This window comes from Pteropus alecto, unplaced genomic scaffold (assembly GCF_000325575.1).
Source record: "Pteropus alecto unplaced genomic scaffold, ASM32557v1 scaffold25, whole genome shotgun sequence".
NCBI lineage: Eukaryota > Metazoa > Chordata > Mammalia > Chiroptera > Pteropodidae > Pteropus > Pteropus alecto.
The window spans coordinates 30,388,508-30,410,562 of NW_006441955.1; the positions used below are offsets into that span (position 1 = coordinate 30,388,508).

Sequence of the window (22,055 nt, forward strand, 5' to 3'; positions counted from 1 at the left end):
AAAGAAGGCTCTTTGAATAGGTCCTCTTGAACCATAGACCGATTCTCTTGATGACCATGTGATTTAAAAGGAACATATGTGGAGCACTGTATAGTTTGCAAGCATTTTCACACATTTATTGACACCCAAAGCCAAGAGTGAATAAACTTATTTTACTGTTGAGGAAAATGATCTTTAGAAAAATTATGGGATTCATTCCAAATTTTCTGATTTCCTAGTTTATGGAATTAGAAAACAACTCCCTGTCACACACACGAATACAGTCATCTGCAAGAATTCTTTCAATAGGCCCACGTTTTTAACATCACTTAATCTACCCACCTCACTATTGTCAAAGCTATATTTACAGGGGGAAAACATTGGACTACATATCCAAAAGATCACTTTCTTCAACTGCAGCCAGATATGCCCATACCCCATTCCCACAGAACACAGAGTGGCTGATAGAATCTGATGTGAGTGAATCTGCCAACCCAATTTCCAGCGTACGCACATAAAATTCGCTGTTTGGCTTTGCAAACACTTAACCATCAGATGCAATGTAGGGAGACTGAGAAATCAATTTTAGCTTTTAAAACCTAAAGATCTAGTCCAGAAGAAAGTCAAAATGAAGTATTCTTGATCGGAAATGTTTATACTTTCCTTGCAATATTAGAAATGTGTCAGTAGGGTAAAATTCTCCATGTTACTTATTTTGACCTGTTTTTAAGACTGATGTAAATACATTTTCATCAAGGTGATTTAAAGGCAGTCAGCACCCAGGACAGAAAAATGTGCTCACCATCCTCCCACTCCCTACAGTTGTGCAAGTGGGATGTGAGTGGTAAGTCGAGCAGAAGGCACGAGCAGGCTGGGGAGTGTTGCCTCCCCTTCTGTGAATCAAAGCCAAAAAAGGTTCCTCACTGCTGCTGGTCCTTTGATCTCTTGCTCCCTATTTTTAGAACTCTTCTGTCCAACACTCTCTGCCCCATTGCCATGACCTTTCATGACACACCTCCTGGTGGTTATTTTGGGATCATATTCTTTCTCCAAAGTATTACTCCAACTAGAATTAATGTATGAGGTAGACCAGCACAAGTCCTTGCTTGAAAAAGTACCCACGGCACATGTTCTCAAATGAGGGTGAGAGAGCTAGCGTACAAAAGACAGATACATCATCCATATTTTTAGTCATCAAAGCATTCTAGAAGGACTGCTTAATGTAGTAGATACCACAACCTCACGACAGCATTATCTAGGTGCAAAATCTAGGCATGTGGATTTAGAAAATGTGTCTAGCACAGCTAAAAGGAAAAAGGGTGGAAGTGTGTGTGTGTGTGTGTGTGTGTGTGTGTGTGTGTGTTGTTGTTGTTTAAGGGGCAGAGAAAGAGGAGATAAACATAAAGAATATGTAGGATTTATCACTTCAGGTTTCTTTTCAGACTTTACTCTCCCTAAATCTATAACCCATATGTAAGAGTCAGTACCCACAATGAAGAGAGATCAAGCATGCTTTGACTGTTCAGTATCCCATAGAAGAGTATTTCCATAGAGAATTTTTAAAAGAAGAACAAATTTTCTTCACCATAAATAAAAACAACACATAGATCCAGAGGGAAAATCCCTACTCAGTGAAGACAAAGACTATCTTTTGTGTTCATCACCATATCTTGACTGTCAAGTACAGTGTTAGATAAATAGCTACATCAATGAGATAATTTGATATAACAATAATAGGTAGGCTTTATTGAGTACTTAGTGTATGCGTATGTAACAAGCAATGTTCTACAAGTTCTGCATCAATTAAGTCATTGAATGCTTGCAATGAACCTATGATATGTATGCTTATATTGTCCCCATTTGAGAGACAAAGATAATGAAGTGCAGAGAAGCAAGATATCTTGTCTGAGGTCAAACATCTCTTAAAAAAGAGATCCAGAATTTAACATCAGGCACTTTGGATCTAGAGCTTATACTTGTAAAGAAATGATGAGGAGACTCGAAAGTATTAAACTGTTTCCCACTAACTTAACTATGTTTCAGAACAAAATCCAGTGGTTTTAGGAATATAAATATATGTAGCATCCCACAAGGTAAATATCTGACATACAATCAAATGTCTGACATATAATCAAAAATTACCAAGCATACAAATAAGCAAGAAACTATGATCTACACTGAGGAGATAAATCAATCAATAGAAACACACTCAGAAATGACACATATGATAGAATTAGCAGAAAAGAACATTCAAAGTTATTATAAATATATTCCATATATTCAACAAAGGCATATTAAGATTAACCATGTTAAGTAGCAACATGGGAGATATTTTAAGAGACCCAAATCAAGCTTTAGAGTTGAAACTACAATATCTGAGATGAAAAATACAATACATGTGACTAATGTCAGATTATATACTTATGATAAAAAAGATTAATAAAACTTGAAGATATAGTATTAGAAATTATCTGTAATAAAACATATAGAGGAAAAAAAAGACAAAGTAAAATGAACAGAGTTCTAGCGAGTTGGTAAAAGCTTCAAGTGACCTCATACGCATGTAATTGGAGTCTCCAAAGTACAGAGAAGGAGTGTGGTGAGACCAAAAAATATTTAAAGAAATAATGGCTGAAATTTTTTCCCCAAATTTGATACAAATTGTAAACCCACAAATCCAAGAATCCCAAGCACAAGAAAAAGGAAGAAAAGGACACAAAAACATATCAGAATCAAATCGTTTAAAACTGGTGATAAAGAGAAACTTCTTAAAAGCTGCCACAGAAAAGATATGTTACATGGGGAAGAACAAAGAATGTCAACAGATTTCTCATTAAAAACAACACAAGCCAGAGCAACATCTTGAAAGTAATGAAAGAAAAAACTGCCAACATAGAAGTCCAATATCTGGTAAAAATAACTTTCAAATATGAAAGTGAAGTAGACAAATGAGTATATGAAACAACTGGTAAAAACTGAATAAGGTTTATAGTCTAGTTAACAGTATTGTACTCATGCCAATTTCCTGGTTTTGATATTGTACTACAGTTAAAAGATGCCACCGTTGGAGGAAGCTGGGTGAAAGATTCACGGAATTGACTCTATGTACTATTTTTGGCAATTTCTCGTGAGTCTATATTATTTCAAAATAAAAAAGTTTAAAAAATGAGAATAAAACAAATATTTTTTCAGATATACAAAACCTGAAAGAACTCATCACCAGCACACTTGCAGAAGAAATATTATAAGTGATTCAGGAAGAAGCAAAAATAATACCAGATATAATTCTAAATTTAAACAAAGGAATGAAGAACACCAGGAATGGTAAATATGTGAGTAAATATTTTGTTTCTTATTTTCTATGTCTTTGAAAATATTAGCAATGTATCATGGAGTTTATAGAATATGCAGAAGTAAAATATATGTCAAAAAATGCACAAAAACAGAAACAGGGGAAATGGAAGCATATTGTTGTAAGCTTCTTATAATACTACATGTGAAATAGTATAAAATAACTTAAAAGTAGACTGTGGTAAATTTTAAATGTATACTCTAAACTCTAAAGTAATCACTGACATGAAACCACAAAGAGTTATAGCTCATAAGCCAATAAAGGGAGTAAAATAGAATTATGTAAAAAAATCAATTTAAAAAAGGGAAGGAAAAGTGCAAAATAAAAATAAAGAATAGATGGGACAAACAGAAAACAAATAGCATGATAGATTAATCTTAACTATATCAACAATCACATTAAATATGAATGATCTAAACACCTTAATTAAAAGGCAGAATATAGCACATTGTATAAAAAAGCAAAACAAGAAACTTACTTTAAAAAAATTATTTTTTTAGTTACAGTTGACATTCAACATTATATTAATTTTATGTATAAAATACAGTGGTTAGACATTAATATAACTTATGAAGTGAACCCCCTCAACAAGTCTAGTACCCCCCTGATGCCGTACATAGTTATTACAATATTATTGACTATATTTCCTATGCTGCACTTTACATCCCATGGCTATTTTGTAACTGCCAATTTGTACTTCTTAATCCTTTGATCTTTTTCACCCAGCCACCAAGCCTTCTCTCATCTGGTAACCATCAGTTTGTTCTTTGTATTTATGAGTTTGTTTCTGTTTTGTTTGTTTTGTTTTTTAGATTCCACATATAAGTGAAATAATAAGGTATTTGTCTTGCTCTGTCTGACTTAATTCACTTAGCACAATACCCTTGAGGTCTATCTATGTTTTCTCAAATGGTAAGATTTTATTCTTTTTTATGGCCAAGTAATATTCCATTGTATATATGTACCACTTCTTTATCCAATTGTCTACTGATGGATCTTTAGGTTGCTTCCATACCTTGGCTATTATAAATAATGCTGCAATGAACATAGGGATGCAAATATGTTTTTGAATTAGTGTTTTGGACTTTGGATATTTGAGAGTCAAATTGCTGGGAATATGATAGTTCTATTTTTAAGTTTTTAAGGAACTTCCATAATGTTTTCCATAGTGGCTGCACCAATTTGCAATCCCACCAACAGTGCACGAGGATTCCCTTTTCTCCACAGTCTTGCCAACACTTGTTTGTTAATTTTTGATGATAGTCATTTTGTCAGGTGTGAGGTAATATCTCACTACAGTTTTAATTTGCATTTCTCTGATAATTAGTGATGTTGAGCATGTTTTCATATGTCTATTAGTCATCTGTATGTCTTCTTTGGAGAAATGTCTATTCAGCTTCTGGGCACATTTTTTAATCAGATTGTTTGTCTTTTTGGTGTTAAGTCATAAGAGTTCCTTACATATTTGAGATATTAACTCTTTATCAGATGTATTCTCCCATTCAGTAGGTTGTCTTTTCATTTTGTTGATGGAAAAACTCAATTTTAAATATGAAGACAAAGATAGATTAAAAGTAAAAAAATGAAAAAATATAGCATGTTAACACTAATCAAAAGAAAGCTAGAGTTAGGAATATATTTCAAAGCAAAAAATATTACTAGGGATAATGAGGATGCATTAGAGTTCATGAGAGAAACAGAACAAATTGGATATATATACAAAGAGATTTATTATAAGGAATGGGCTCATGTAAGTATGGAGGCTGATAAGTTCCAAGATCTGCAGCTGGCAAGACCCAGGAGAGTTAATGGTGTAGTTCCAGTCCAAAAGTTGGCAGGCTCAAGACCCAGGAAGAACAGATGTTTCTAGTTCATGTCCAAAGGCAGGAAAACTCCAGTGTCCCAGCTTGAAGGCACTCGAGCAGGAAGAATTCTCTCTTACTTAGCCTTTTTGTTCTATTTGGGCCTTCAACTGATAGACTGAGGCCCACTCATATTGGGTAGGATAATCTATTTTACTCAGTCAACCAGTTCAAGTGTTAATCTCATCTAAAAACATTCTCACAGACACAACCAGAATGTTTGATCAAGTGTCTGGGCACCGTAACTCTCAGTAAGTTGGTAAGTAAAATTAATTATCACAGAGAGTTATTTTATAACTATAAAGGGGTCAATTTATCAAGAAGATGTAGCAATGCTAAATGTTAATGTACCTAATAACAGTAGTTTAAAGTACATCAAGCAAAAACTGACAGAACTAAAAGAAATAGACCAATCCATAACTGTAGTTGGAGATTTCAATACTCCTCCCTCAATTTCAAATAGGCAGACAAAAAAAAAAAAAAACAGACAAAAATCCAGTGAGGATACAGAACATTTGAACAACACTGTCATACAATTTAGCCTAATTGACATTTATAGAACACTCCATCTACAACAGTATAGTCATTCTTTTCAAGACAGTCCATATTCTGGTCCATAAAACAGGTCTCAATTAATTTTTAAAAATTCAAATCAGACATAGTTTACTTTCTGACTACAATGCAATTCAACTAGAAATAAATAACAGAATGATGCCTAGAAAATATCCAAATATTTGGATCCTATATAACATACTTCTAAATAACCCAGTAGTCAAAAATAAATCAAAAAGGAAATTAGGAAGTCTTTTGAACAGAGTGAAAATAAAAGCATAACATCGAAATTTGAGGGATGCAGCTGAAGCAGGATTAGAAGGAAATCTGTAGCACTAAATGCTTGTAATAGAAAGAACAAAGATCTTAAATCAGTGACTTCAGCTTCCACGTTAAGAAACTAGACAAATAAAACTAAACCAAAGTAAACAGAGGGAAGGAAATAAAGCCAGATGGCACACCACAGACAATGGTGGAATCAAATTAAATGATACCCTATAATGCCACGAAATGTAATGAAATCCTGGAGTACGGTCCTCTCACTCAGCATGCCCTCCCTTCTTGACCACTTCCTTTGTGGCTCACTACTTAGGAAAAGAGCTTCAATCTGGGCTCACCTTTAAAACTATATAATAGAAATGTTGAGATTCTCTGTGTTCCATTTAAGGCCAAGAATATAATTCATATATCCACTAGCTATCTTTGAAACACCAGAAGGTATAAGTTTACCCAAAAGACTATAAACATCAGGAAGTCTGGATTGCTTACCAAAAGGAAGTAGAAAGGCATTCAAAACAAAAATATCTAACCCCTTATTAATGAGAGTTTGTCAGAGGACCCTTAAGGCTTATTGCTGATACTATGTCCTGAGTATAGTCAATTAAATCCAAGCAGAGAAAAATATAGCTTGCTCTTCCAAGTTTTATAGATGTATCATTGACAGTTCCAAGAGCAATACCATCCAGAGCAAGGAGAAGACCTCACCCCTAGTATGAGGCCATGTTCAGTCAGGGATCCTGAAGCAGTTCATGCACACTGTGCCTCTGTGAAGGGACTTATTACACAGTACACACACACACACACACACACACATACACACACACACACACACACTGCTTACACATGTTCTCACCCCTCTCGAATGTGCTGTCCTTAAGGTCATCTTAGTCTTCTTTGTATCCCCCAACCCCAGCATGGTGCAATCATCTAATAAATGTGCTTTAAAAAGCAAGTGTGAACCCCCTAGATATTTAAAGGGTTATAGACAACACCCAATGTGATAGCCCAGAGACTTAACAGAAAACAAAACACGGTTTCAGATCCAAGTTGAAACCAAAAAACAAAAGTTGTTGGGTTCTAATTGAACTCTTTTTTCTGAGTTCAACTAGACTTTTAAAACATTTTAAAGATGGATTTTTTTCTAGCCTTCAAAGAGAGTTTGGGTGGGACTGAGATTTATCTAAACCAGTCTGCCCATCCTTTTCCCACGGTGTTCTGGAAGAAAGCAGAAAGCGATGACTCACAACTTGGCACACTTCTTAGTTCCTATGCACTGACACCAAATTATACTCCAAAAGAGAGACTTTTACAAAGGATCAAGACTCAAATGTTCTGGCCCTGGATGTGGTTCCCATTATATGCTCTCCAACATGGTGCTTAATTAATTGCGTCTGGTTCCAGATGGTTAATGGCTATTGAATGGAGAGGTGACTTCAAGTGGAAATTGTCTCAAGTTTTACTTCATGTCACTTCAGAAGTCTTCCCTGATTTTGCTCCCACCACAACCCTCATCTCCTCCCTCCTTCCCTGGCCCCAGCTTTCAGGGTAGCAAGCCCTTGAAAATAGTGTTTGCGGGATGTCCCCAGCTATGAAAGTAGGTCCTTTCTGATTACTTTTCTGACTGAGACCCAAGGACTTCTCTATTCAAAACAGAAGAGCAATGACCTTGAAGGTGCAGAAAGCCCAAAGCAAAGGAAGGTGAATGGAGTCCAGATTAGTCTTACGGGAAAAGATAATGAATCCCTGGGAATGTCATAATTCACTATGTTCTTCTCATTCCACTCCTCCTTCCTTTCTCCAACATATGAGCATGCAAGTGCGCGCATGCACACACACACACACACACACACACACACACACACACACACACACACACAACCTCAGTGTACTTGTCCAAAACCCCCTTTCTATAGTCATCTATCTTTTCTCCCTCAACAGTCTTCTAAATGACACCGTAGTACTCTAGGATAGCCTTAGGCAGTCATGACACTTCCCGTCTGCCTTTCAAACACAAAATCCCCACATCATACTTCCTTCATTACTTCTAATTAAACTCCACATCCTCTGGAAACTGTCATCTGTCCCTAGAAAACAGAAATCATATATATCTAAATCATTCTACATAGTGCCTACAAGAAAGCAAATGTAAGTGCAGGCTTAATATCACCATGCCTGTTCTGATTATAATGATGATGAGGATGATGTTGACATGATGGTAATGATCTTACTCACTTTAATTTGTACCTCCTTTTAGAAGCTAGACTCACCGGTAGCTCAAAGACTTCAACGTCAATGGATCTGAAAGTGTTAAGAAAAGGTTAAAAGGCTGGCTCTATAAAGGCAAGGTATTAACAATGAAAGAAAATAGAAAAAAAAAAAAACACTCATAAAGGGAGTGGAAACTCAGGGAGTCAGGATGCTATAGCAGAAATGTAGAAAGGGCACCAGCTTTGGATTCAGTCCGGGGTTAGAATCCTTATCTGGTCACATTCTGTTTGATACCAGTGACGTTACTTAACTTTCTGAACCCCTATTTCCTAAGCTTAGAAAGATGTTAAAATGTTCATTTTAGAGGATTCTCTTGAACATTAAACGAGGTAACCTTTAAAGCATTTGGCTTGTGGCTGGTGCCCTGTAAATATTAGTTTCCTTCCCTCCCCCCCTCAGAAAGAAAGAGCTATAGTGATAAAAATCTTCAACTGCACCCAAAGGGTTGGTCCTGTCTGTAATCAACACATTTTAAAAGGTTCGTCCTAAGGTTCTCACTTTTAGCTGTTTTCTCATGTCTCTTGAAGATGCACATGTTCTCTGCAACTTCCAGCTTTTAAGGGACATGTACGTTAGAACATGTGCCTGACCCTTCCCATTCAGCAAGACATACAAATCAAACAAGACCTCACATCTTTAAAGGGTGAGGGCTCAAAGTTAGATGTCCCTTGTCCATATTCCCAAAACAATTTAACTGCACTGTACCTAGAGCATCAATCACTGTATTGTGCTATCTGTTTAAGCAACTGTATCTTGTCTAGGCTGTGAGAGCCATGATGACAAAATCTAGATATTATTTCCCTTTGCATCACCACCTAGTATGTAGTCTGTCATGTGTCACATTTATAGAATTAAACTGAACCATCTATCTTCTGTATTCACAATGCTTTACTATGTGTTCTACACTTTAAAATTCCCCTAGCAGCATTTCTGAGAGCCTCCAAAATTTCAAGCACTAACCACATATTGTCTTTGTCCTTTAAGATTGACTGTTTAGATGACTAAACAGTACAAACTTCCAGTTATAAAATAAATAAGTCCTAGGGATATATTGCACAGCATGTGATTATAGTTAATAATACTGTATTGAATCTTTGAAAGTTGCTAAGAGAGTAGATCTTCAAAGTTCTCATCGCAAGAAAAAAAATTGTAACTATCTGTGATGATCGATGTTTACTAGATTCGGTAATCACTTCACAATATATACATATATTGAATCATTATGTTGTACAACTGAAATTAACATTATGTTATATGTCAATTATATCTCAATTTTTAAAAAGTTAAAAACAACTATAAAAAACAGAATTGACTTTAAAAACAGCTGGTTTTTGTTTGTTTGTTTTCTCTTGAAAGTTAAAACCTAATCAAAGGAGAGGGGTAAAAGATTTCAAAGAAGTGCCTGAGACTAATCTCAAATTGCTCTATGCTTTTTATCACCATAACTTTGGGCATCCCGCTCCACACCCCACATCCAAGGCTGGGGACACCTTTCGTAAGGCACATGCAGAGTGCTCTTGGTGAATGCTTGCAGGGTTCTATGCTTAGTAACTCTGTTGTGAAAGTGACCACAGGTCATGGGAGGTGACAGCTCCATCCACCTCAAGTAATAAAATCAATGGCAGTGACTAAGTTAGAGTAGAAGTATCTCTCAATCTCTGAGTTCCTTCTCTGTTCTGACACATCTCTTTTTTCTTCAGAGGAAATAGGAACAAGCTCAGGCAAGGGTCCCTGAGGAAGGAACCCTCTTTTATCGTTTAACTCATTCATTACCAGACTCTCATAAAGAAACTGCGGTCCACAATTACTGATAAGCTCAAGAAACATTAAGAAATATATTTAAGTGACATCCACAGTCAGTTGTTAAAAGGAAATCAAGAATTTGAGGGAAAGTTCCTAAAGTTTTAAGGCAGATTTCATGGAGGGTGAATACCATGTTCTGCTTCAAAAGAATGGTCTTTGGAGACAGACATTCGGCTCTACCTTAATAGCTCTGTCTTTGCACCTGTTACTTGAGCTAAGCCTCAGTTTTCTCACTATTTAAATACAAATAAAATACCCTACAAAACTGTTTATAAACATTAGATGAGATCACTAACTCATCTATATATACTAATTGCCTAGTCTTTGGTAGGCAAAACCCAGGCCTCATAGATATAACCATCCCTATGGCTCCGCAGTACTGAGGCCAAGTATCAGTAGTATTAATCTTCAGGCACAGCATTTTGTACCTGGCTAATCACCTGGCTGAGTACATGTCCCATGAACTGGGGCAACCCCACTATCTTATAGATGTGGAAACCAAGACAAATCCTCTCATGGCTTACCACACTGCCTGTAGGCAAAGTTGCGATTCTTTGACAAGCAAAGTCATTTGAGTGCTTTCTTTCTTAGAGGGTCACTAGGGAACCCGTGTAAGCCAGAATGCTGGTCTGGATGGATCTTTTAAATCACATCACCTATATGCCATTTATCAAGTGATTTTTAACTAGAGTTCATTTAGTCTAAAGCATCCCGAATATTCTCTAGAGAATAAGGCTAGCTCATTCTATGCTAATCATAGAAAAGTAAAGATAATGGTGGTTCTTAGCAGTAGATAATAGTAATTTATTAAGCACTTATCATGTGCCAAGCATTCTGCTAAACATCAAAAATGTTTTATGTCTTATTTCACGTAATCGACTCAACTGATAGAATCTTCCTTTATACTTAATCCTTGGACCTGCAAAAAGCTGGCACAAATAAATAGCTTTAATCTCTCTGTATGATCTACTTGAGTGTGTATGTACTACGCCCCAATCAAATCTTTTCTAAATTCTGAATGTCGTCGTATGTGGAGTTTTAAGTGGGCAATGAAGAGACAGATATGTTTAATTGTATGATCTACTTGAGTGTGTATGTACTACGCCCCAATCAAATCTTTTCTAAATTCTGAATGTCGTCGTATGTGGAGTTTTAAGTGGGCAATGAAGAGACAGATATGTTTAATTGTATGATCTACTTGAGTGTGTATGTACTACGCCCCAATCAAATCTTTTCTAAATTCTGAATGTCGTCGTATGTGGAGTTTTAAGTGGGCAATGAAGAGACAGATATGTTTAATTGTATGATCTACTTGAGTGTGTATGTACTACGCCCCAATCAAATCTTTTCTAAATTCTGAATGTCGTCGTATGTGGAGTTTTAAGTGGGCAATGAAGAGACAGATATGTTTAATTGTATGATCTACTTGAGTGTGTATGTACTACGCCCCAATCAAATCTTTTCTAAATTCTGAATGTCGTCGTATGTGGAGTTTTAAGTGGGCAATGAAGAGACAGATATGTTTAATTGTATGATCTACTTGAGTGTGTATGTACTACGCCCCAATCAAATCTTTTCTAAATTCTGAATGTCGTCGTATGTGGAGTTTTAAGTGGGCAATGAAGAGACAGATATGTTTAATTGTATGATCTACTTGAGTGTGTATGTACTACGCCCCAATCAAATCTTTTCTAAATTCTGAATGTCGTCGTATGTGGAGTTTTAAGTGGGCAATGAAGAGACAGATATGTTTAATTGTATGATCTACTTGAGTGTGTATGTACTACGCCCCAATCAAATCTTTTCTAAATTCTGAATGTCGTCGTATGTGGAGTTTTAAGTGGGCAATGAAGAGACAGATATGTTTAATTGTATGATCTACTTGAGTGTGTATGTACTACGCCCCAATCAAATCTTTTCTAAATTCTGAATGTCGTCGTATGTGGAGTTTTAAGTGGGCAATGAAGAGACAGATATATTTGGAAATAAAATCAGTGCATGTCCCATGAGCTGGGGCAAACCCATTATCTTATAGATGAGGAAATCAAGGCAAAACCTCATATGGCACACAAAAGGTGGATGTGAATTCTTAATCCCTTGAGTCTTGTGCCAATCTATTTGATACTTAATCCCTTGAGTAACACAAAAGGTGGATGTGAATTCTTAATCCCTTGAGTCTTGTGCCAATCTATTTGATACTGACTTATAATTAATATATTTCATATTGCTCAACCATGTCTAGAAGATAGATTGCAGGGTGGAGTGGGAGAGGTGCCTTCCGGTCCATTCCAATGAAATGTTCCTGTGTTATCACAAAACAAGAAGTTCTGTAAGGTAAGGGGGTTAGAAGTGCCTGGCTTCCTGTGGACAAATGCCAGGTGGAAGAAATAAACAGATATAGTTCCCACTGAATATGAGTGCCCTAAAAAAAGTGTTTCCTATCATGCTGCCAAGGCAATGCCAGCTGTTTACAACATAAATTCGGGAGGAAAAGAAAAAGGGAGACTGAATAGTGTTTGAGGAGTGAGTAAAGTAGAAAATGAGAAAAGACACTGATTCCAATTTTGTTGATAAAGTATAAACTCCTACAACTGAGTCAAGTGGCAACTGAGTTAAGTTCTAAAACAAATGAAAGTATAGCCAATTAAATTAAATCTGACAAATGGAGCCCAGGTGCTATTCCTTGATATTTAAGGAGTGGCTGGGAATGACAATGCTGGAGCAAGACAGGTTCTTAGACACATTCAGTGCAGAGATCACAACTGGCAGGCCCCAGACATTGTCTTCTTTGGTTTTCCTACAGTTAAACTAAATGGCATTTTAATATCATTTTAATTAATAGCCGACCATTTAAAAATTAAAAGACCTCACATAAAACCCCATATTTCTGGTATCTCTTTTAAAAATGAGCCCATGGGCAATCACTAGACTCATATTTTCACCTACCAACCACTCAGCACCCACATAGTTTGTTCCTATTATCCTAAGTCCAGGTGTCAGCCAGTATGAGTCCTTGAAATGGCATTTTGTTACCTGGCTGATCCCCGTGAGCCTTTCAGTGCATGTCCCATGAGCTGGGGCAAACCCATTATCTTATAGATGAGGAAATCAAGGCAAAACCTCATATGGCACTGACTGTAGGCAGAGGCTCAATGCCATAATAATCAAGGCCATTTGAAGAAGGTCTCAGCTGATGTCTCTTGCCAGTTCCTCAAATGAATCCTATGGTCCAGCCACACTAGGTAGACCCTCATTGTGCATGGTCGAGGTTCCGTTCCCTCTGTCTCAAATGCCCTTCACCTGTCAGATTCTTGCCCATGCTTTCATACTTAGATTAGTTCCGTCCTCACTCCCCAGGCAGAGGTGTCCATATAGCATGTTGCACCCACTTCAGCAACAGACCATATAGTCCTCAAAGGGAAAGAAGTCAATGTTAAACTCCCTTTTTATGTCACCAGTGCCTACCACAGTGCAATGACAATAGTGAACTATGAATAAATCTGAGGTTCAGAGTGGGAAAACTATCTGTCCTCAGATACATAGTAATTGTACTCATAACATATTGTTGAAAAAAATAGGTTAAAAGCATATCCAGCCCAAGAAGAACATGCAGACTGATGAACCACCATGTAAATGACATCGAAAACCTTATCTCAGTGACAAATGCAGTTCCCATCAGGCCAAGCCTTACTCCAGAAGTAGGGACTGCCTGATCAATGTGGCTTGTGAAGTGTCAGAAGGACCTCGAAGGTCCCAGATATCTGCCCCAACAGCCTGCCAAGGTACCAAAAAATCCACTATGTAAATTTATTTCCTTTAAGGATTTTTTTCCCGTTAAAACGCAACACCTCTTGTCCTCTTCTCTGAAAGCCAGTATAGTAGGCAAATCTCAAAAGGTTAACACAGCTTAAGTTAACTCATCAACTATTTTTCTATCTGATGCATTTATCCTGGAATATCTGGGTAAGTTGTGATAGAGTTAAATAAAAGTAAAGTTCGAGCAGAGGGGACAGGCCTGAACTCTGAAGTAAGACATGCAGAGCATGCAATGCCTGCTGAAACCAAGGTGCCTGGGTCCAGTTCTGCTATCTGCTAGCTGAGTGCTAGTCACTTTGGCTAGTCACTTACCTGCTGTATCTCCATTTCTTCATTTAGATAGAAAATGGTGTTGACAGGAGGATCTTCCTTAATGGGGCACTGGAGAATTAAATGAGTCAGTATATAGTAGGCACTCGAAACAGTGCCTGACATAGAGTGAGTCTTATATAAGTGTTTGCCTCTGTCGTTATTAGAGGATGGCATGAGATTTAACTCTGAAAAAGACTGCTCTATGTTTACTACCTGCTGTCTCCTTTCCTAATTTACTGATAAAGGATACAAGGTCTGGAGAGGATGAGCAGCTTAAGAAAAGCTACAGGCTAGTAGATGACAGAGCTAGGGCTTCCCATCCAGGGGTTCCTTCCCTCTCCACCGCGCCCCACCCCCCAATGGAACTTACTTATGAGGAAGAGAGGAAGAAGTTGTGGGAGACCAAGAGAAACCAAGAGTGACCTCTAGCATGTCTCCCTTCTATGAATAATGGGACCAGGTCCTTTGGGATTCTCCCCAGAGTCAATTCCACATCCCTTTTCTCCGGGTGGGCTCGATGTCTCAGCAAACGCTGCCCTTCGACATACGCACCCACACTCCGGTGCCTGGGCGTACTCTCTAAATCTAGTACAGCGCAGCAATCGCTGCCTTGCTGGGAGGACGAGTCAACAGAGGAGTGGACAGGAAAAGTGACACAATCGGGCCGCGGCACGCTCCGTGCCAGCCTCCCACGCAGCGCGGGGCGGCCATCCGAGAGGTGCGAGAGGGGGGTTGGCGGTGGCGGTCTCCCCAGGGCCGGCGTGCGCGCTCACCACACTGCCTGGGGCATGGCGGCGGGAAGCCTGGGCGCCGGTACCTTTAGCAGTGTGGCGGCCCTGCGGTGGCTGGGCCCGCTCCTAGGGCCTCCCCCGCCGCCCCCCGGAGCTCGATGACGGAGCCTTGAAAGACTTTCACCAAATATGGGCTGGGGCTGGAAACGTCTTGCGCTGCGCGCCGCCGGAAACCTCGAATCCTGGCAACCGCGGCGACTGGGGACGCTCAAGCCCCGCAGCCGGCAGGGGGCGGCGAGCAGCAGGCGGCCCGGAGCATCCCGATGCTCCGGCCCATGCCCCCTCTCCGCGCGTCTGGCACCCAGTTCCCGCCGCCTTCTCGGCTTCCTCTAGCTCTCCCAGCACTCACTCCACCCGGTGGGGGTGAGGAGATGGAAGGGTGTGGAGAGCAAACGGATGGCGCTGGGCGCCACTTTAAAAGTAGCCTTTCGCTGTCACCATAAATTGTTCTGTTCAGTAAGATGGTATAAAAAGTGGCATTGTGAGAAGAGGTGTGCAGGCGAGTACCTATGAGGACACGTGTGCGCGCGCATACACAGCTATCACAGGCACTCCTGTCCTGTCGTCCAAATCAGTGGTTCACAGGGTGTGATTCCCCTCACTAGCAGCAGCGCCATCACCTAGGGACTTGTTAGAAAGGTAACTAATAAATTCTGGGATGGGGCCCAGAAGTCGGTCTTTTAACCAGTCCTCCAGGTAATTCTGAGATAACGCTTAAGTTTGAAAACCAGTAGTCCAGGGCTAGGAAACCGGAGTCACCAGGTTTAAGGCGATTATTATTCTCAGTTGCCGCTAGACAGTGACCCCTTCTTTTGGTGACCTAAAATTCCCTGGCAGCAGCGGGTGAGAGACGTCCCCATTGCTCAGCCCAAAGCCAGGAGCTGCAGAAGACAAGCAGCCCCTTCTCCCGCTCTGCAGTCCGAGGAAACAAGTCGGCCCGTTATTCCCTCTTGGGGCACCAGTATGGGGGAAAAAAAAGGAGGAAATAGAGCAAAAGAGCCATGCAGAATTAGCACTCAAAACAACACTTACCCATAAACATTTGCACATTTCCCCTCCAATCTGTCAACAGTGAACTGATCTGCAGCTCTCAACAGAGGAGGTGAGAAGGCGACGGGATGTCTGGGGTTTCTGGACGGTCCTTGAACAGGACATGAGGAACTGCTGTTTGTTCCTCTCGCCTGATGTTGTGGTTTACTAGCAGGCGCACCAGGACATAGTATATGGAAAGGCTGTGCACATAGGTTACTCCAGTCTCTCCCACTCCCCCACCTCCTGGCCCAGTTTGCTCCAGCTTCCCAAACCCCCTCCCACAATACACCCCCTGCTTAAATAGGCAGTTGATGGTAAGGTTCTCCAAGTTTCTCCTCTGGTGCAAACTCATCCTCCAAGATTCCCTAGTTAAAGTTCAGAAACAAACCCACACACCCTTATTAGAAAACTTTAATTTTTAAAGGAATCTCTGGAATGGCGTGTGCGCGTATGCTATTCAATGAACTGAATCTTTTTGCCTGACCCCCTCTCTTCCCCACACACACACTTCAATAAAGGAACATGGTATATACACAGGCCAGTTGGGTCATTCACTGTAATTTTATTTTAAATCATGATAGACAGATTGCGTGAAAAACAAGGAATTCAAAAGAATTTCCTGCTCTGGGAACAGAAGTTAAGTCTATATTTAACAACATTTGAAGTTGTCAAGAATGCTTTGTGGTTGGATAACAGGCAGAAAAATGTTAAAAACGCAGGCTACTGCTATACCCAAATATGGAAATATTGTTACGTCTGGTGTCTGATTCACCATCTGGAAATACTTACAACCATGAAGTCAAATAGAAAAGACATCACAACAGAAGCCAGGAACGTTCCTCTCCATCCATTCTCTCTCTACCACCTCCTCCACCCTGTACTGCCCCTACTCACCCCGACAGTCCCCAATCACTTCGTGAAGAAGGAAACAATAATCAAACTCTAATACAGGAAAAACCATTTTTCTAAACAATAATTGATGAATTGGCCTGGGTACAATGTAGGGTCCAGACCTTCCACACTTTATTTGCATAACACCTGACAGTCTGTTGTCTTGAAAAGTATGTCCCCCATCCCAACACCCTCCAACAAAAGCCTTTGAGATCCCACTCCCTCTAGCAAAAAAGCCTCTTAGACTTATGAAAGGGGATTTTGGAATGAATTAATGAAACTTAACTCTTTCCTGTCAGTTCTCTTCATTGGAGAATGTTTTCACTGTAATACCTTCTCATTGTGCTTATCAGTCATTCACAGAAAAGTCTGCACTGAAGAAGGCCTTCTTAAGCAAGACTGCTAACTTATGAAGACTGAACAGCCCTAAACATGAAAAAGAACAACATAGCAAAAGAGCCATGCAGTTCTCCTAAAGCACATATAAAAGGGAGACTAGCATAATTACTTGTGTATGTTCTTATTAACACAAGACGATATTTTAGAAACTTTGAGGGAAAGTTTATCAATCACACTAACAATATTGATGCTGTTAAAGTAAATTGCTTTGGGGGGGGGGTGGTCTTCTACTAAGTGTGTTGCAGGTAGAATAGGATCTTAAAACCCGCTAACTTTTTATTACCAAACACTACATCTTAAGTCTCTTAGTTCTATGTACTTGGAGAGAAAAGCATTGCAATTCACTTGAAATGACATGTTTCTAAGGAATCTCAAGGAAAGGAGTCTAGAATCCGCAACACTTTCAGCTTTAGGAAGTCTACTTTTCCCAGAGATCCATTGAACACAATGGTGCTGGAATCTAGTTTGTCCTTGCAGTATATGTATACAGGTGATGATCTCAGTACAAATCACTCTACGGTGGTCCCTTCTGCTTCTGGCTGGCTGCTTACTGTGCATCGTCTCCTGCCCGTGGAGGGAGGCTGGAAGCTCTTACCCCGTCTCCCATATCCGTGAGGAAGTGTAAGTCAGCCTCCCGGAGAACTCCCTCTGTCCGTTTCCTTTCGGACTTCCAACACAGGCAGTGGGCTGGAACTAAAGTGGGAACCTCCAAAAACAAACAAGTGCGACATACCAAAAAAAAAAAAAGGGTGGGGGGCGGGGAATGGAAGGGGGAAGACCTACGCCTGGAAATCTGCCAGATATGAAGGGAGCTAATTTTCCACCTTCTCATTCATAAATGTCACTGCAGGTATTAATTTGCACTTAACTTGGCTAATAAACACCATGCCAAAGCTTTGGGACTTGATCCGAGCATACCTCTATGTAAGTCCACAAGTAGATTCCTGGCTCAGAGACACACTTCCACTTCCCCTTCCCCATTCGCCTCTCTCAATAGATAACTTGACTCTCACCTTGGTTGTAAACAAGCAAACAGTTCGCTGCCTTTCCGAGGGTGAGGGCTTCCAAAGCTGTCCGGTCAACTCCGCATCACCAAACAAAACGACTTTTGTTCCTCCCTCTCAGGTCCTCCCACCCTCCCAATCCAGGCAAAGTTCTGAACTCTCCCCCCCAGTCCCCCCCCTCCCTTTCCACCACCATCACGCCAAAAAGAGCCCTCCCCAATACAAGTCGTTATTTAAAGCGAAAAAAACGGAAGATTGTTTTCTTGGGTCCAGGACCAAAAAAAAAAGAAAAGAAAAGAAAAAAAAGTACAACGGAGCCAGGGGAGGCGCTTGGCAGTAGCCCGCGCCAACCAGCATTCCTGAGATGTTTGAGAATTCTGGAACGCGCAGACAGAGCCTACGTCACTGCAACACGCGGCGCCCAGCCGGCCGGTATAAAAGGCGGGCTCTGAGCGCTTGGGCAGACCGCGAGCGAGAGCGCCCCCGAGCAACACCCGTGCCCTCCGCGCCTCTTCCGAAAAGACCTCGGCAGAAGGACGCCCGCAGCCCGCTCGCCGCCCCGACCCCTCGCCTCCTTGCCACTCGGCCCACCGCACCGCACCGCACCGCACCGCACCGCACCCGCTGCCCCGACGCACACCGGTGTGTTGGCGTCTTTGCTTCCGCGCTCGCCTGGGCTTCTCCTGCGCGCCACAATGAGCTCCCGCACTGCCAGGGCGCTCGCCGTCGCCGTCACCCTCCTCCACTTGGCCAGGCTGGTGAGTTCTTTTGCCACCGCTTCCGCGTCCGCTCTCCCAGTCCCTTCTCCTTTCCCCAGATTGCCCACGGCAGAAAAAAACTAAACTGAAAAGTTTGGGGAGCGTTTGGGGGTAGCTCTTTCTTTAAGCCCTCCTTAAAGATGTGTCTGTGGCCTCCTGGCGGACGCAGCCCTGTCCGAGGTGAGCCGGCCGGACGGGATCAGAGACCTTCCTGCCGACAGCGTCATAGACCCCTGTCCCTTCCCTGGGCGCCCCGCGCCGAGTCTCACGTGAGTCTTCTCTCCCCTCTAGGCTCTCTCCACCTGCACCGCCGCCTGCCACTGCCCCTTGGAGGCGCCCAAGTGCGCCCCGGGAGTCGGGCTGGTCCGGGACGGCTGCGGCTGTTGTAAGGTCTGCGCCAAGCAGCTCAACGAGGACTGCAGCAAAACGCAGCCCTGCGACCACACCAAGGGGCTGGAATGCAATTTCGGCGCCAGCTCCACCGCTCTGAAGGGGATCTGCAGAGGTAAGATGCTTGTGGTTTGGCCCCTTTAAAAAAATAATAGTCCCCGTAGTCCAGAAGTTTAGTAATTTTGAGACCATGTATGGTGATGCTTTGTTGTTGGTAGCTTGGCAGAAAGGCACATGATTTCAGCAGTCTGGAATGCAATTCAGTGTGTCTGGACCTAACGAAAAGCGCATACGGAAAAGTGATTCCTGACTAACTTATTGTTCTGGTCTGGAGTCTCCGGGGAATTGTAGAGAACTTTACCATAAATTGAATTTAACAGCAGAAAATATGTATGCGTTTCAGGCTGTGGTTTGGAATCTTAACTTTATTTTCTCTTCCTTTTCTCTTTTGGTGCTCCTTGCAGCTCAGTCAGAGGGCAGACCCTGTGAATATAACTCCAGAATCTACCAGAACGGGGAAAGTTTCCAGCCCAACTGTAAACATCAGTGCACATGTATTGACGGTGCTGTGGGCTGCATTCCTCTGTGTCCCCAAGAACTTTCTCTCCCCAACCTGGGCTGTCCCAATCCCCGGCTGGTTAAAGTTAACGGGCAGTGCTGTGAGGAGTGGGTCTGTGATGAAGATGGTGCCAAGGACCCCCTGGAGGACAGGGACGACCTCCTGGGCAAGGGGCCCACATTCGATGCCTCAGAAGTGGAATTAACGAGAAACAATGAATTAATTGCATTTGGAAGAGGTGGCTCCCTTAAGCGACTCCCAGGTAAGTTAAGACAGCCTCCAAGACATAGTACTGAAATACATTCCTAGTTCGAAGCTATAAAGAAATGAGTACTTGAATCTGTTTGTGTCAGTATGGCTCTGAGAAATCTTCCCTCTTGCTTGTCTCTCTAGTTTTTGGAATGGAACCTCGCATCCTATACAATCCTTTACATGGCCAGAAATGTATCGTTCAAACTACTTCATGGTCCCAGTGCTCAAAGACCTGTGGCACTGGTATCTCCACACGCGTTACCAATGACAACCCTGAATGCCGCCTGGTGAAAGAAACACGGATTTGTGAAGTGCGGCCTTGTGGACAGACGATGTACAGCAGCCTGAAAGTAAGTTCCTGTGGTGGCCGGTAGACTGTTGTTGCTGGACACTTGGGTGAGATGCGAAGCTCTCTTCTAAGAAAGAGAAACATTACCCCTAACTTTCTTTCTCTCCTCTTCCTTACAGAAGGGCAAGAAATGCAGCAAGACCAAGAAATCCCCCGAACCTGTCACGTTTACTTACGCTGGATGTTCAAGTGTGAAGAAATACCGGCCCAAGTACTGTGGTTCCTGTGTGGATGGCCGATGCTGTACGCCCCAGCAGACCAGGACCGTGAAGATGCGGTTCCGCTGTGAAGATGGGGAGATGTTTTCCAAGAACGTCATGATGATCCAGTCCTGCAAATGCAACTACAACTGCCCACATGCCAACGAGGCCGCGTTTCCCTTCTACAGGCTGTTCAATGACATTCACAAATTTAGGGACTAAGTGCTACCTGGGTTTCCAGCACAAGGGTGGACAAATTGGGGAGAAGAGTGCCAGAATCACGGAGACATGGGTGGGGGTGGTGGGGGTGAAGGGACTCATTGTAGAAGGGATGTATTGCTCATTCTTGAGTAGTATTAAGGTATTTCGAAACTGCCTGGTGTGCTAGTGCAGATGGACACTAATGCAGCCGCGACTGGAGAATACTTTGCTTCATAATATTGGAGCACATGTTACTGCTTCATTTTGGAGCTTGTGGTGTTGAGGACGTTCTGTTTTCTGTTTGTAAATTATTTGGTAAGCGTATTTTTCTCTAGGCTTTTTTCCTTTCGGTTCTGCAATTGTAAAAGATAATTAGATTAGTTGGACAGGTAAAGTCTTCATCCTTTGACAGAAGTAAATGGGAGGGGATTCCATCCCTTCCTGAAGGTGACACTCCGTGAGTGTCTGTGAGAGGCAGCTATCTGCACTCTAAACTGCAAACAGAAATCAGGTGTTTTTAAGACTGAATGTTTTTATTTATCAAAATGTAGCTTTCGGAGAGGGTGGGGAAATGTAATACTGGAATAATTTGTAAATGATTTTAATTTTATATTCAGTGAAAAGAATTTATTTATGGAATTAATCATTTAATAAAGAAATATTTACCTAACATCTGAGTGTATGGCATTCAGTATTTTTAGAGACTGTCCAAAGTCATTGGGAATAATCCAGCTTATTCATTCAGTCATTCAAACAGGATTTATTGGGTGCCTCCTTTGTGCCAGGATCTATTCTAGGTGCTTGTGATAGAGCAGGTGGATAACCTACAAAAAATGAGACAATGATTGTTTTATATCTTTAGTAGAGATAAATCTTTGCATTTAAAGTAATCTGTATAAAACCATGTATTGAACACCCGGAATTGTGAGAAGCACAAGAAAGAATCCGAAGCCAAGTTTATGATTTTTAAATAAAATGCTTTATTTTTATAAGAATTCAAAGCCTA

At 41.1% G+C, this 22,055-nt stretch overlaps 2 protein-coding genes across 2 annotated transcripts in view; one reads left to right on the forward strand and one right to left on the reverse strand.

Moving 5' to 3' along the window:
- DDAH1 (dimethylarginine dimethylaminohydrolase 1) overlaps window positions 1-16,332 on the reverse strand; it is a 212,884-nt gene extending 196,552 nt beyond the window's left edge. Inside the window, exon 1 of the mRNA XM_025051936.1 lies at window positions 16,047-16,332. Within this exon, the coding sequence (XP_024907704.1) occupies window positions 16,047-16,064 (18 nt within the window). The 5' untranslated portion in view covers window positions 16,065-16,332. The remainder of the gene's footprint in view (window positions 1-16,046) is intronic.
- A 2,457-nt stretch (window positions 16,333-18,789) lies between these two features.
- CYR61 (cysteine rich angiogenic inducer 61) lies at window positions 18,790-21,719 on the forward strand. The gene is made up of 5 exons (XM_006919373.3): window positions 18,790-19,098; window positions 19,390-19,603; window positions 19,953-20,309; window positions 20,441-20,649; window positions 20,768-21,719. Exons 1-5 carry the CDS (start codon window positions 19,036-19,038, stop codon window positions 21,068-21,070), a joined length of 1,146 nt encoding a protein of 381 aa, XP_006919435.1. The 5' UTR covers window positions 18,790-19,035; the 3' UTR covers window positions 21,071-21,719.
- Window positions 21,720-22,055: the final 336 nt, after the last annotated feature.